Source organism: Onychostruthus taczanowskii, unplaced genomic scaffold (genome assembly GCF_017590055.1).
Source record: "Onychostruthus taczanowskii isolate IOZ18803 unplaced genomic scaffold, ASM1759005v1 scaffold83, whole genome shotgun sequence".
In the NCBI taxonomy this organism is placed as follows: Eukaryota; Metazoa; Chordata; class Aves; order Passeriformes; family Passeridae; genus Onychostruthus; species Onychostruthus taczanowskii.
The window spans coordinates 3,079,459-3,096,188 of NW_024506221.1; the positions used below are offsets into that span (position 1 = coordinate 3,079,459).

Consider the following 16,730-nt stretch of genomic DNA (forward strand, 5'->3'; position numbering starts at 1 on the left):
TTAATTAAAATCAAGAAACTGTCATAGAGGATGAGGTTTTGGCCAATTAAAATGTGATATCTATAAAGCTTTTCCCTCACTTGATAACCCTTTTTTATCTGCAGAATGAATATTAACTAAAGCCAAACCAATTTTCCTCATCAGTTCAGAAGCAACCTTTCCTTTAGCACAAATCCAAAGCTATATGGTCCTGTTCATTATAGGGATAGTTTCAGAATTTGTTTATGGCAAATTTGATCTAAGAAATAGTTTAGATAGTTCTGAACTAAGAGCAAGCATGTGGCCAGAAGGAGTAAAAATGTGATCTTTCCCCTGTAGTCAGCACTGGAGAAGCCACACCTTCAATCTTATGTCCAGTTTTGGACCCCCCACTCCAATAAAGACACTGGAGCAAGTCCAGAGAAGGGCAACAGAGCTGGTGAAGCACCTGGAACACATGTCTGATGAGGAAGGAGTTGAGGGTGTTCAGTCTGGAGAAAAGGAAGATCAATGGAGACTTTATTACTCTGTATAACTCCTCAAAATGAGACTGCAACCAGGTGGGAATTGGTCTCGTCTCTCAGGTAACAAGAGAGAGGACATGAGGAAATGGCTTCAAGTTGCTCAGGGGCAAGATTATATTAGATATCAGGTCATGGAAAACATGGCTAAACTTTGGAACAGGCTGCCCAGAAAAGTGATGCAGTCACCATCACTGGAAGTGTTCCAAAAAACTTTTGATGTAGTACTTGAGGACATGGTCTAGTGGTAACCATGGTGGTGGTGCAAGGCTGACAGCTGGACTTGATGATCTTAAAGGTCTTTTCCCACACTAATGATTCTGTGGCATTCTATAACTGTTGTTTGCAAAAAGTATAAACACACTTATATGAACTGAGTTATATATGTCCAGATAATTGACAAAACACAAATACATTACAAGCCCCTGCCATAACAGTATGTTTGGATTCACTTTTTCCAAATGCACAAGGCAATATAAATTTGTTTTTCTTACTATTAAAACAAATGTAAACAGAAGTTACTATAAAAGGTGTTATAGGTAAAATCCCTATACATCCCTCTGTGCTGAAAACTGATCCCATCCTTTTTTAACTGTCATGCCAAGCTGAACTTTCAGAAACATTTAAAACAAAGACTGATTTCTGTAGTTACCATATTATTTAGACTGCAGTTTAGGAAACCAGTCCAATAAATATAAGCACCTGCTATGTTAACACAAAACTAAGCAACAACAGAGCTTTTAAAGTATGTTACCTATGTGACTACAAGCTTACAGTTAATCAGCTTCAGATTGGCCTTGTGGGAACATGAAGCTGATGGAAAGACCTTGGATTATTTGTTATTTACTCCTCCACAGAACAGGCATGAAGAAACATAACACTGAGCACTGGGCTAAGAGCCATGAAGTTATCTTCTTACTTGTTCAATGTTATAGCCACCACTGAGAGCAGCTGCATAGCCTCCTACAAATACACCACCAGGGAGCAGGTACAAGTAGTTGTACTCAGGAGGGTCTGTGGGACGTTTGAACATATCCAGCATTCTCTGTGTAACTAAAAAGCCACCTGGACAAAGTAAAGGAACAATCTTAAAAAAAAAATCTGAAATCAAGCACATGCCAAGTTATAAGAGAAATATTTAGTAGGATACCATATTACCATATAATTCAGCAACCAATAAAGCTAGTAACCTAGAAAACTACCAGGAAACAACCATATAATCAGCATTAGATCTTGCTGTCTCTTTTAGCCTTTGGAAGAAATTCAGAAGAAAAGGAAGAATTGCTCTGGCTTCATACTGTATACTGACCGTAGGATACAGCTTAGTTTATGACTGTGCTCCTTTCCCAACCTGCTCTAGCAAAAGCACTAGTTTTAAGTCACATTGCTCACTTTGTTGCCTTTTTACTATTGAAGCTGGGACTGCTGAAGCTCGAGAAAACAGAATTTTGTTCTATGCTACTAGTACATACTTCAAGTAGGAAAATTAATACACGTACAAATCCTCTACAACTACCCTCTTGGGCTATACAGGAAAATATATTGTATATAATCATCACCCAAATTTATGAAAGGAAAATGCACATTTAAATAATTCCTAAAATAGGTTACTCCACAGGGTATGCAAAATACCTACAAATAACTACTGTGAAAATGGGAGGGCTAATGGGTTTTTATTGATAAATGCTCTCAGATTCTATTCTCAGACCAGTATTTCTGGAATTATACAATTAAATAACTAGATGAAATTTAAAAATTATACTAGTACTTGAAATTATCTTCAGGAGAAAAGCTAACATTCATACCTGCAATATTGACTGAAGATATAAAGGCTGAAAGCACTGCTAGGCTTTGGGAAATGTTTTGAGGGAGATAATGTCCTCCCATCAGTACCAGCCCACCAACTGCAGTCAGACCTATTTAAAAGAGATAAAAGTGTTACTGGAAAAGGTTACTGTGTAACCTCAAAAGGCTCTACACCTATAGGAAGTTTCCTTTCAACTGTTGGACAAATACCAGTCAACTCAAATTCTGACCCCTACTTCACACATTTATGCTTAAAAGAAGACTACCACGGTCTTTTTCAGGAACACAAACATGTTTCAAAAGAAAAAAAAAAAAAAACGAGTACATTAATGTAGTTTTGAAGAACAGCGCCTCAAGCCAAGTAGTTGTTCAATAAAAGAAACTTTGTTTATAATAACCAAAGTAGATCCACATATAACCAAGCACAGATACATACAATCTTACTTATAAGAATTACTAATTTTATGGGTATTTTAGGATTTATTTTCTTTTTTCCTCTCTCTCAAAACACATTGAGAAGATGAATAGAAGAATGTAAAAAATAGGAAAGGTTAGTTATTTTCAGGGCGATCTTTTGAAGAGATGGGAGAAAACACGTGGTCTATGAAAAGAGACTGCACCACCCCAAGTAAAACAAACTTTCAAGCAAATTGGTCAAGTGTAAAAATTACTTATGAAAATTAAAAGGATACAGCATCCCATTTGCTTTTCTTTTGAAAAAATCATACTCTCAGAAACACATTGTTTCAGGTGTCCTTGCTATTTATGAAAGTAAACTCAAACATGCACAGTACTAATTCAGGTAAAAGGAGTTGTGCCTTCTTCAAGTAGAAAACAAGCAGCTGTGTGACAGCCACTTACCTGAGATAGCATTAGTCACAGACATGAGTGGGGAGTGCAGAGCAGGAGTCACACCCCAGACTGTGTGATACCCCACTATCCCAGAGAGGCCAAACGTCGTCACCATCTGTGTGAAAGCAGCATTAGGTGCTACAATGCCCAGTCCTAACATACCAGCTAAACCTAGAAGGAAAGCACAGGAAAACTCTGTAACTTTTCAATGACTTCTTACATTTAAACTGTACAATACAGGAGCCTAGTACTGACACAAAAGCAAAATGGAGTTCTCTGCATGGACTAGTTTCAAAATCAGGATGATCATTTTTCAAAAACACTAAGTTGTTTCAGTGCTAATCTTTCCTTTGTAACAGAAAATAAAGCCATAAATATAATCCAAGCATATTTGTTATGCATGGACACAATGCAGCAAAGATAGGTTTCTACACCAACACTGAATTCTGTCACTCTCCTGTTCTATAGAAAAAAATGTGCAAGTCACAATTATGTTGACATATTGCTTGGATGTATAAAAGCATATGTATGAAGAACAGGATTAAAATTAAGACTACTTAATTCATTAATTACTTCATGCAAAAGTTCTGATACACTGAGAGTAACAAATGAAATGATGTCAAAGTCCTATTTCCAATACTTTGGTAGATGTGGTTCATTTAAGTCTCACACAATACAGTAAAATCTGAAGAAAGCAAAGACATTGAACTGATTCTGCTGCAAAGAAGGGGCACAGGCCCTGGCAGGAGTCCTTCAGAATTTTAAGCATTTTACTAATATTTAAGTAGAGTCAAACACACATAGAATCAGCACTTGTTGAAATGTCAAATACTTCTGGTAAAATTTCAGAAGTTTTATTTTCCCTCTCAAGCAATTCTTATACCATACTGATTTTGTACCAGGATACACCAGCCAATCAACTGCTCTCCCAAATAGCTATTCAACTGAATAAGTTAGATGATGGGTCATTCAAAAATATTAGCCAAATGAGAAGTACTCTACACTGATTCTCCAGCTAGTTGCCTACCTGCTGTGTATACAGATGCAGTAGTCATGGTTTTTCTAAAAGGTGTAACAGTAGCTGCTTTTTCTGCTTCCAACTCTGCTACAGTCTTCTGTTTCGCTGGCGCTCCCTGAGGAATGTTATTTGGTGGAGGTGCTGGGAAAATCACTTTGCCATCCTGACAAGAGATATTTACAGTTACGCCTAACATGGCAGATGCTTAGTACTTAGAGAAGCCTATTCTTCTTAATCCTGCAACTCAGGCAAGTGCTAACATCTACAGCCATGCCCAGGAACAGGCTCTTTTGTTGCATCAGCAGAAGTCTGCAAGGCATGACCAAGTTAATCATACTGGTTTACACCTTCTTCAGACAAGACCTGATATTAGCATCCAAGAGTATCTGGTGAAGACACAGCACAAGGCTCCAGAGCAGAAACAAGAGAAAAGCAAAGAGATAAGTTCCTTAAGTGGAAAACATCTATGCAAAATAAAACTAAGTCTTGGAAATAACAAAATCTGCTACAGATGTGAACTTTAATCACAGCCTTTCTAGACCACAGATAGGAACCAAGGATGATATCCAACATTTCTTGTTAATCTTCAGGCCTCTGTGGAGCTACTGAGCTGTACACACCACTTCAATGGTCTGGGAGAGCTGAAGTCCATGCCCTGAGTTTTTATTTTATTATTTTCTGATAAAGCTTCAAGTATTTTGAATATTCTAATTTCACCATTTTTTTTCTTTTACTACAGAAGGAACACTTTGTTTTTTGGTTTTTTTTTTAAGGACGAATGCATTTCTGGGAAAATGTTTTGGTCTGGTAACGCCTCAAATCTGTTTTAAGTAGCTATGTTTTCATCACATGAAACACACAAATTTTATCTTTTTCCTATTTTTCATTAGTAAATACATTAACTTTAACCTTGACAAGAAGACAAGACTAAAAAGAAACAGGAATTTTCAGCTGAATAAACACACAGTTACCCACACGCTCCATCAAGCCACCTGTGAAGTCTGTTGACATGCAATATCTCTGAACACATTTTGAAGAGACAGAAATAACAAGCGTTAGGTCTGTACTCACAATTAAGAATAGAGTATTTACTGGCTTACCTTCATTACTACAGTTCCTCTAATAACATGATCCAGAGTCCCATAGTCAAAGTCATCTTTTGGATCAAAGTAGAAGTTCTCTTTGTCAGGACTAATAGCTTTTAGAAGTTTGATAATATTATTAGAATACAGGGTACTGGCCTGAGTAGCCATTCTGCTAGGCAGATCTGTGTACCCAATGTGTGTAACACCCTGAAAAAAAAACCAAGTAAAATAATAAGGATTTGTACAATCTCTGAAAAAACATAATCTCTTCCAGTATATCCTTCTGGAAATATCTATCCAAACTGTATCACTATCTTGGTTCATAACTCCAACTAAATCGGCTATCTGCAGCTCTGACACTAAGTCAGAGACAGATCACTCACAATAGCTACAGAATTCAACATGATCAAATCCAACACCTTAAACTCTTTAGCAACAAGACTTCACAAAGAGGAAGATATTGGTGCAAGAGCTTGTCTTCTCCAAATCCTATATTCTCTCAGAACCTAAATTCTGTAATCCATCAGGTATCAAATTAATCCACCTAATGCTTGGCATCTTCTCGGTTTTTCTGGAAGGCAGGCACTGGAGACAACTTTCTGTATGCCACCGGAGTGAAGGGAGCTCCCTCAGAGCTGTGCAAGTAATATATCTGAGTTCATATGTGTATTATTGAGTTTTAGTGCAACACAACACATACGTATCCAAAAATGTAACCTCATATATCCTCACTGCTTAAAGAACTAATGAGAACTAAAGGATATCAGGCTTTAGGAAGGAATGGGAAGCTGAGGCTGGCATACACTCTGAGGTATTCAAAAGCAGGCATGTGTTAAAACACTGCTCTCACAACTTACAGCTAAGATCCATAAACACTTCCAGAACTCTGGCTTCCTAATGCAACGCTCTAGCACAATCCTAATAGTTCTGCACTGCTGCTATTTTCCATAACACAGAGCCAGTACACTAAATCCAGGGGTAATACTCCTCTGACTAAAAGTGTTCCATATAAACCCTTCATGCAAGTATCTGCTTACTTCTCTTCCACATTCTCTAGTTTCAGGTTTTAAGCAATGACATCAAAAGCCCTAGAAAGCCACAAAGACAAGTGCAACATGTGATTCTTTGACATATACAAACAGAATTCTGCTTATGTCAATGACAACCATGGCAGCAGTGTCCTACAGGCTTCCCAAATAAAGGTATTATATCCTTGCATTACCTAGGAAAACTGCTACTATAAATCTCATCATCCAGATTTCTGTAATTGTTAGCAGATTTCCCATAAGCACCAAAAACAAAACCCAAAAAGCAGAACACAAGATCTCAATTGAGCAAATGAACACTGGAGCAAAACCAAAGTAGTTCAGTCCAGACCAAAACTGCTTACTTTAAGGAACCATTTTATGCTACATGTATTTTGGGTTTCAAGTGCTTTGGATACTCATGTTGCTGAAGATAAAGAAAACCTCCTGAAGCTGAAATAGTACTGAGTAAGCCAGAGACTTTGTACTGAAGTAAACACTGAGAGTCTGAACCTGCTTAGCTTCACCTATGACAGGAAATGTTAACCTCCAGTCATGGAAGGTGATAAGTAAATCAAAGAACCTATTGCTGCTGCTGTGTTTTTTAGATAGACCAAGAAATAGATATCAAATCCCACCTTCAACTCAGAAGAGACAAATACTGGACTAGGATGTTTAAGTAGCAAGAATTCTGTAATATCCATTAACAACCAAATTAGCACTATACAGGGGTATTAGTTTCTTTAAAAATATTCAAATTTATGTATTTAAATAGTGATCAAATGCATTTCTAAAGGACTGCTTCAGCCCAAAGCAGCTGAAAGACTGTTGAAAACTCAGCTGCTTATTTTCAGCATACAGTTTACAAAACAGCATAGAAGTTAGGTGAACTGAGAATGAACAGCAGATTAAAATGCTCACCTTATGAACATACATTTCTCCAGGCTTTGTAGTCTCAATATTTCCTCCTGCTTCTGCAGCTAAATCCACAACAACTGAACCTTCCTTCATTGATTCAATCATACCTTTCTTAAACAAGATTGGAGCTTTTTTGCCTGACAAAACAAGGCATAGCAAGTTAAACACAAAATACAGCTTTCTATCTGTTGAGCTTAGGAGATGCCTTCTCTTTGCTCTACATATAGGTTTTAATTTTGTAAGCAAAATTTTCAAGTAATTGGTACCTAGGATAAAAAAATCACAGAAGTTTTTTTTAGAAAGATAGAAGAAGTGCTAGAACATCCTGCTCCAAAAGCATACAAGAAAGTTATGCATGGTACTCTACCAAGAATAAGTCCAATTCTGCCAGCAATCCCACAGTCTTAACATCTAATCTTACAAGTCCAGTCATAACAAAAATTTTTTTAAAAAAGCCACCACATTGCCAGCTATTAAAATACAGACATTGTGCAACACAAAGCAGTAAATTCTAACATCTACCTTACTATGTTTCAAGTAAAAAGGACAGTTCTCAATCAGACTTGTTTCAGGGCACAAGCTGTATAGCAGAAGTAGCAGTGATGCAATAGATATGTAAGAGAATTATATATTCTCACTTTATTACTAAATAGTCCTTTTCTAGTGAGAAAAACACAACCATATTTGATTCATACTGATAGTCTATGAAAACAAAAGTTGTTTAAAAAAATAGGACACACTTTAAAACTAGGCCTTTATCACAGAAGTGTAAAGGCACATGCTCACACAGATATAATTCATTAACCCCTCTGTTTTCATGCAGATGCAACCTCAAAATATGACAACTTACCTAGAAGAAAGAAAATTAGCATTTTTCACATAAAACATACCTGGAATAAGTGCTGTAGTGATGATAATATCAACATCTTGGCACTGTTTGGCAAAGAGTTTCATTTCAGCTTCAATAAATTCTTTGGACATTTCTTTAGCATAACCACCTTGTCCCTCTCCAGATTCCTTTATGTCTACTTCCAAAGGCTCAGCTCCAAGAGACTTGAATTGCTCCAGGGCTGCAGCTCTAGAAAAAGAAAATTGCAGTTGAGAGAAAAAACACTACTTTGAAAATCATGACTTTACCAGTGGTTTTAGTAGCAATCTTCAGACAAGAGAAGTAAAACTTATTCTAGTATTAAGGACACCATAACAGAAGTCCTCAGCTTTCTGTATTCAGTGCAAAAAATAATTGCATTGATAAATTTAGGTTCCAGTCAGACTTCAACAAGGAATGAAGGCAGCCTATGGTTTCCTGTATAGTCAGCAGAGTTGCTTCAAGAAAAATCTCAAAGCTGAGGCTTTCCTGATTAACTCTCCTCATGCATTTCTGTTGTCATGATTTGGTAAATCTACAGCCCAAACTAAGGTGCTTAAAATGGGAGATAAGCACAAAACCCGTGCCCTTGTCTTTAAACTGTGAGATGGAAAGTACTAATAAGTCTTTTTTTCACAGGGAAAATTGCCAGGGGGTGGATGTTTGAAGTTGTGGCTTGTTAATATTCTGTATTTTGTTTTGCATCATATGACATCACATTAAATAGAGAGACTAAATTTCAGTGTTAGGTGAACAGTGACAACATGCAAAGAATGAGACATAAATGTTCTTGAATCTCAAGATAAAAGTATCTAGAGTACTTAAGAAGGGAATTAAAATAAAAAAGTTTTAGACAGATTTTAAAATTAATAAAAATTAAGGACTAATGATGGCATAAAAATGGTAGGAAGTGAATTATGACTCAGTGTAGTACAAATTATTTCACTCTAATACAGCCATAAACAACTTAATCTTCAAGAAATTTCAGATTGATATTACAATTTTCACACCCTTACCTAGTATCAAACCCACGAACCACTGCACCCATCGATTTTGCTGCTCCTGCAGAAGCCAGGCCAGCAACCCCTCCTCCAATGATCAGCACCTAAAATGATACATCTCATTAACCAGCCATTTAAACAAGATACCTTACAAGAAAACCAAATTTAATTGGGTGGAGTTGCCCCATACATCCAGTAGTTTAAAAGCTCTTAATTACACATATCTAAGACCAAACTGTTCTCTTAGCTAACAGTTTATCTAAGTAAACACAGGTTTTCTCCTTGATTTATCTTCCTTTTTTCTTCCTTAATTCTACTTTCCTTTCTCTTAACACAATCCACCTGTAATTCCAATCAAGTAAATCTTTCCATTACACTCCTCAATGCACCAGAAATACCAGTATCTCTGAATTTTTTTCACTGCTTCCTTACCTTCTCCTATTTTGAAAAAAAATAAATCCAACCCCTTATAGCTAATCTGATGTTTAAAACTAAGCAATCTTAAATAAAACTCAAATTATTCTAATATTCCCAAAACAAAACCGGAACAGATGTGAACAAAAAGTGGTATGAGAATAATTTCTGCAACTTCTGAAGTCTCAAAAGCAGCCCAAAGGCAGGAAAAAAAGCCATTTAACATAGTTTCAGCAACAGCTACCTTTGCTCAGAAATTCACATATTCTTTCGCCACAGTGTGTGTTTAATTGCACATACCTTTGCTGGAGGAACTTTACCAGCAGCTGTGATTTGACCCGTGAAAAATCGACCGAAGTGATTTGCTGCCAGGACCACAGCCTTGTAACTGTCAATCAAGGATGAACACATATCAGTGTTTTCTCAGATTCAGTAAATTCTATTCACTACATCAATCTAAAAGATGAACATTTGACCAGAGTATGTGTAGGATAAAGCAAGCTTACTATTTTACCATTGAACACAAGCTTAATAGTCTTTATTCATATTTCTATGGGGATGTCTGACAATATTTGATCTTTTGTTTGTAACTGCCATGGCAATTGAGTGTTCTTTGGGTTAGTTAGATCCTAACAACACCAGATCCCCATGACAGACAATCTGTATTCAAGATAACTTAGTTCACAGCAAAAAGGTACTAGACAAAACAGTCAATGAATTAGAAGAATTGTGTTTTGTTTTTTTTAAAAGCATTGCTCTGATCTGCTATAAAGCTAACCATAAAATACTTTAACATCACCCTGCTTGAAACAGCTCTTCATGAAAATAAAGATGTAGAATTATATTAGATACGCCTAACATCAAAGCACATGATTTTAAACCAGCTATACTTAATGAAGCCAAAAAAAAAAAAAAAATCATACCCAGCAATGTTGGCCATGGAGCTGAGTGCATCATATCCCTGAGCAATGGTGACCCGTGGAACCTGATCCATAGCCAAGACAGTAGCTTTTTTTTCCGCAAGTTTTTTCAGCAGGTCTGGATTTTGTGCTGGGTAGATAAAACTAATCAGGGTCGCTGCTGGCTTGAAAAGATCTGCCTCATGTACACCTAGAGATGAGTTATATATAGGAGCTCTCACCTGAAAAAAGACAGAAGTTTCCAAGTTAATCAGAGGAAAGAAATCAGAACACATTCCACTTACTTTCTCTCAGGTTGCAGTCTGTCCATTCCCATCCAAAAAGTACAGAAAGTATATTAAAGGCTATTTACACAACTGAACTGAGTAACCGCACTTCTCAGCTGCAGTCCACATCATGGAATTGGCTCTAGGTGGATTGGTGACAGGGCAAAAATTGTCAGCACACACCTTCACAAAAATCTGATGACTTCTAACTGGCAGTCACTTGCTTTTGTAACAGACAGCTACAAAATCCACCATTTTTAAGCAAAATGATTACTCAACAGATATGACAACTAAGCTCTACAAACTAAGAATCATTATTATAAGGTTGCAGTGCATGACTACATACAGGGCATTTCAGATGTCCAGCAGACACTGATCTTCATCTATATTCACTTCCGAGTTTCTCACTTTTCTCCAAACAGAAACCTCCTTAAAAGCATTGTTCACAAAGCAGCTCACAGAAATTCTATGTTCAGTGCTGATGGGATAATTCTAAACAGAGCAACTGAAGGAAGCCTCAATAAGGTAAAGGCCTTTTTCTTTTTTTTTGCCCTTCAGGACTCTGCACAACCTAAGACCTCTCAAGTAAGACTGCTTTTTGCTCTTTTCTCGATTTTTTAAACATACTTTTGCTGCGGAATTCAGAGAAGTTACACAATCACATTTTCTAAACCCAAACCATGCTATTTAAAGAATAACTAGAGTTACATATTACCAATTTCGTATAAATGATTTCTTAGAGCAGGGATCTCATCTGATTAGATTCCAGAACTAGTCTACCGCACTCTAGAAAACACAACAACTCTTAGGTAGTTAAATACTTGCTAGAGATATCCATATTTTTTTCAACATTGTCATTTACTTTTTTTTTAGTGTAGGTGTATGCCTGAGCTATCAAAAACCCCCCAAAAAAACAACAAACCAGAACTTGAATCAGAACTCAAAATGGAAAACACTAATTTAAAGGACCTTAATGAACTTTCCACAGATTATCAGAAAAAAAATTACCTATACATTTCTCCAAAAACAATGTAACAGGAAATATACTAATAAAGCAATTACTTTCACAATCAAATCAGAAGCCAGGACTTCCTTGGTCCCCTGGATCTTTGCTCCAACTTCTCTGTAATGGTCATCAGAAAATTTAGAAGCTTCTCCAGCACCAGATTCCACCACAACATTGAAGCCTTGCTTAACCAAGGCTTGAACTCCAGCCGGTGACAGAGCCACTCTCCTCTCATTCTCAAATATCTCCTTGGGGACACCCACAGTCAGTTGTTTATACGGAATTCCTGTAAAAGTGGCAGATAAGACAGCATTAGTTGTACTAAACATTAATTAACGGGTATAATGGACACTCTTCAATGTTGTACAGACACATGCAGACACATGTCACAGTTAGCAATTCTCCCTCCTAAGGGAGGAGGAAGCAGAATGCTATTTTCTAGGAACATTGTTTACATTTCCTTAAATTACAATATCTTCCTAGAGATCCTTGTTCTCTCAGCGAACAGCAGGTGAGCACAATCAGCCACACAAGCAATAACAAGTGTTTGGTGCAGTTCATACTCGTTGTTTACACTGTTCTAATTGTTTAACTGGCACTCTGATTTACATAATACATGGTGCATTGGTGATAACATGTTCTGCTTCAGGCCAGAATTTAAATTATTTTCTAGTCACTTCCAGGTTATTGTGAAGAAAGAAATAAATGAGCTTGAACAGTGGAACTGCATTTTAACTGAATATGTTTGTAATGCATATCAAATTATGCCAAATCACTATCATTGAATGCAACATACGCACCACAAAGTACACTGAAAGGCATAACTACATCAATAAGGTATTCTAAAAGTTGCCACAGAAATGAAAAACGTGAATTCAGAAGTAGTTGAAGAACAAAGGAATATCCAGCTATTAGTTTCTTCAAAGTACTTTTCTTCAAAGTTATTTCCTTGTCTTAATTTGTTCAAAGCTCCGCTAAGTAACACCAGGAGACTGCTGAAGTTGAAATTTAGATTTTAGTTAGTTTTCAAATTACAAAATAACTTCATTTAAGTACAATGTGGCAGCTTTCTAACTTCATTTGAGTGGCTTTCAGTCTCATATCTGGGAGATAAACTTGTCTGATCCAAACAAGTGTTTAAATACATTATTTATGAATACACAGGCTCAAGCAGAATAATCATATATAAAACTATTACATTGCTTCAATTACACTGACAGCATGCAATCCAACACATAGGCTGAATCCTGTACCAGCTTTCACTGACATCTATCCAGAATTTAAACCTGGATTGTGACATTACTACGCAAGACATTTACACCACATGAATATTAATAAACTATAATTTGAGCAGTCTAAGCAGTCACTCATATTAATGATCAAGCAACAACAACAACAAAACCCACCAAAGAAACCCCAAATGTTAAAAAGGGGAGAAAGTGAATGAGAGGCTTGTTTAAAATTACAAATCTCTTTTTAAATTGTCCAACAATACTATGTATTGTGGTACAAAAAATTGTACCAGGCAAAGAACGCAAATTTCAGGAAAGCCTCCTTTTTGACTTTGAGATAGAAACAAGCAAAAAAAAAGCTAAAAACATACTACAATATAAGAGCTTTGAGGAACTAGATTTAGATTTAAAATATCAAAATAAATTATCTGTGAAATTGAACCTGGATTACAACGTGCCTAAAGTTGACGATCTGAAATTAGTTTTGGTTAGAAATTTTCAAGCTACTGTGAACTTACTATGTTCTGAAAAAACAGTACAGAGTTGCTAAGAACTGGCACTTAAATACCTACTTATACTTCTCAGCCTACTAACACATTGAAAAAAAAAAATTAACACATCCAACAAGACAGAATGAAAGCTCACCAGACAAAGTTCATTACTTCTAATTGCTGCAGGGGGGGCTTTACTGAACCACAGGAAGTTCAGGTTGGACACCAGGAAGAACTTCTTACCAGGAAGAACTTCTTCCAGTGCATAACCTTCCTGAAAGGATGGTTAAGCACTGGAATGGGGTGCTAAAGGAAAGTGGTCAAGCCATCAGCCCTGGAAGTGCTCAAGAAACGACTGGAAGTGGCACTTAGTGCTATGGCTTAATTGACAAGGGGGTATTCAGTCAAAGGTTGGACTTGATCTTAGAGGTCTTCTCCAGCCTTAATGATTCTATGATTGTAATTACTTACACATTTTTTTTAGCTTTGCCTTTAAAATTTGACTAATAGTAACAAATAATTTGAAGATAGAAGTGTTTTCATGTTTTATATGTTGGAGAACATTTGAAATATTTTAATCACAAGACAACACTCAAATTCAGAAAAACATACATTCATAGAACATAAAGCCAAAACAGGAGCAAGAATGCACATCTAAGACAACAGATCCACAAAGGTAACAGAGCTTTGCAATGATTTGTTCCACCAGCATACACCAAATCTAAATATCACCGTGCAACTCAGGCCATACCCACCACAGCAGCACTAACCACTTGTTACCAGCTGTGGTAACTGTTGCTGTCACTCAAATTACCCATGTCATTTGAAGAGACTTTCTCCTCATCTCTTCTAATTACTACACAAAAAAGTCCTGCTTCTGATTTTCACTAAATCAACTCGGTAGAAATGAGCTCTCTTGTCTTTTAGAAGCAGGAATGAAACCTAGAAGATTGAAATTTGTTAGGATAACAGAGACCAATCAGAATTTCAGAGGAAGTAGCTCTAGGGCAGGATAGGATACAAAACACTTTTCAAAAAGCACTGAAAAAAGTTAAGAACTAGAGTCCTACCTTCCCTTTCTCCTTTTGGAAGTTTTTGTAGCACAAGAATGCCAAAGGGAAGGAAGGAGGGGGAAAATATGGGGGAAAATAGGGAAAGGGAAAAACAAGGTGAAAAGGAGAAGGAAAAAAGGGAGGGGAAAGGAGGAGCAAACAGGGAAGGAATAAATTGTAGCATAAAGGAAATAGATAATTGCAAATTTAAAGGTACAAATACATTTGACTAAAGCTTTTATTTTTCTCAAGCAAATATTTTAGCTCCTAAGGCTCAAATGACAATAGATACTTCCAATTTTCTTTTGCTTATTTGCTTCTGTGTGGAGTATCAGAATAGAAGAGAAAATGGCTAGGAGTAAAAGGACAGGAATATACATTTACTAGATGCCAGATGTGTTTCCTCATTCCTCACTTCTTTCTTTATTGGTACACCTTGCATGCAATAAAAATTAGTACAACTTTTTCAGATAGAAAGTATTTACACCTTATTTAGTAAACAGAATGATCACAGACCAACACTGAGGAACATGCTCTTCTCCAGAGCTTTAGGAGACCAAATCCAAGATAAATATTCAACAAGTCCCATTTGCCTCATCTACTTTTCTTCTCTACCCCACCACCAGAACTCCAGCAATCCATAAATACAAAAGGAAATGAATACCTAAGCAACCTGTCAGCTTGCCAGCTTTTAGCTAGAGTAGGTACAGGACACTTTTCAAGTAGACTGCCCTGAGCTTCCACATGATTCAGCACCAAAGGAGCAGATATCTACAGCTCAAAACCAAAGATCTGTCTTAAAACTGCAGTACAGGTCTTGGGAAGAAAGGGTTAAAAAGTGGAACACTGGCAGGGAAGATTGCAAAGCTGCCTTTCAGCTGGAAATAACTCTTGATAAGCCTATGTGAACAGCAGGTCTGTGATGATTTACTGGTGCCTGTGTCTCCACTTGTTTTCCTCTGCCCGGGTGCTGCTTCAGCAATACCCTGTTAGCGAAGTAATGGAAATAAATTTACCCTTTGGATTCTAGACATGACTTTGTGGCTGTCCCACCTGCCTGTTTGTGCTGACACACACAACAGGGTATGATCAATACTCTAGCTGGAGGAAGCTTTGTGATTAACACAGATTTGGTTTGTTGGATTCAGCAATTTCATCAAAGTCAATAGTTTTGAAAGGTTGAAACCTAGGATTATAAACTTAGGACCTTGATTTAGGCTTTATTCTGAGGAAACTCATCTGCTATCCCTGCCAGGGGTTTAAAGTCACATGAGAGTGTGAAGCCTACAAATTGTCTCTCTAATCTTTCATGTCAGATAATCTCTTTAAGTACTGCCTTGAGTATGTTTTAGTGACTTACTGCTTTACGACATCATGGACATCTTCCAAATACTGAGTGATATTACATACCTGGAGCACCTTTTTGACTCACAAAATTTTTTAGTATATTGAGTAGAAGATACACAGTACTTAGATTCTGCCACTATCAGAAGTAGAATCACTAAATTTCACAGGTCTTGGAATGGTATATACATTCCAGTGAAATGCTCTGGCATATACATAACTTAGAACTTCAAAAAACTAGTAAGAAGCCACTCTCTCATTCCCTTACCACAATCCTAACCGTGTAAAGAAGACATAGTCAAACTTCAAGTAAACAAAACTATTACTGTGACTTTCTCCATGTAACTTCTATCCACAAGAATCTTAGAGAAGATTATAAGTCAAACTACAGCAGAAAATACAGTTTTTTGATCTCCTTAACCTGACTTTGGGAAGTAGTCTCCAACAAAACAGTTTCAACCAATAGAAAGTGACTTAAGGAAAAGATAAAGGAGAAGTTTTGACTATATGCCATGTGCTCTGGGATTGAAAACAGAATGCCTATTTTTTATGTTACTCTAATAACCTTTAAACAAACCATCTCACCTGTGCTGAAGATGAGGACATATTCCGAAGAACAGCAATATGATGTTGGAAAAAAGAAAAAAAATGGTACAGAAGATTAAACGAACACCTGATCCCTCCTATTACATAAATAAGGAAATTTTTTTAAAAATGGAAATTAAAGGAAAATATTTCTGGTTTATAAATAAAATAAAGCTTACCTAGAGCACTAACCAAAAATTAACTGTTACAGATTTAGAAAAAACATGAAATTTTAAGAAGTAAGCCTCAAAATAAAAAGGATATTTAAAATTCCAAAATAGAGAGGGGTAAAAGTCACAGAGCTGTAGGACAAACTAATCTGGAAGTATACTGGAAGCTCAGTCAGT

At 36.6% G+C, this 16,730-nt stretch overlaps 1 protein-coding gene across 5 annotated transcripts in view; it reads right to left on the minus strand.

The window, feature by feature from the left end:
• The window catches only part of NNT (nicotinamide nucleotide transhydrogenase), a 42,510-nt gene that overhangs the window by 22,335 nt on the left and 3,445 nt on the right, over positions 1–16,730 (minus strand). For 2 of the 5 annotated variants that reach the window (XM_041424559.1, XM_041424560.1), the window contains 13 exons: positions 16,384–16,388; positions 14,217–14,344; positions 11,736–11,965; positions 10,411–10,628; positions 9,788–9,875; positions 9,089–9,177; positions 8,095–8,282; positions 7,208–7,341; positions 5,277–5,468; positions 4,186–4,339; positions 3,168–3,329; positions 2,306–2,416; positions 1,420–1,565 (listed from right to left, as the gene is read on the minus strand). In XM_041424559.1, coding sequence (XP_041280493.1) covers positions 1,420–1,565; positions 2,306–2,416; positions 3,168–3,329; positions 4,186–4,339; positions 5,277–5,468; positions 7,208–7,341; positions 8,095–8,282; positions 9,089–9,177; positions 9,788–9,875; positions 10,411–10,628; positions 11,736–11,965; positions 14,217–14,220 — 1,716 coding nt within the window. In that variant the 5' untranslated portion in view covers positions 14,221–14,344; positions 16,384–16,388. The remainder of the gene's footprint in view (positions 1–1,419; positions 1,566–2,305; positions 2,417–3,167; positions 3,330–4,185; positions 4,340–5,276; positions 5,469–7,207; positions 7,342–8,094; positions 8,283–9,088; positions 9,178–9,787; positions 9,876–10,410; positions 10,629–11,735; positions 11,966–14,216; positions 14,345–16,383; positions 16,389–16,730) is intronic. The other 3 variants (XM_041424558.1, XM_041424557.1, XM_041424561.1) reach the window with 2 other exon arrangements.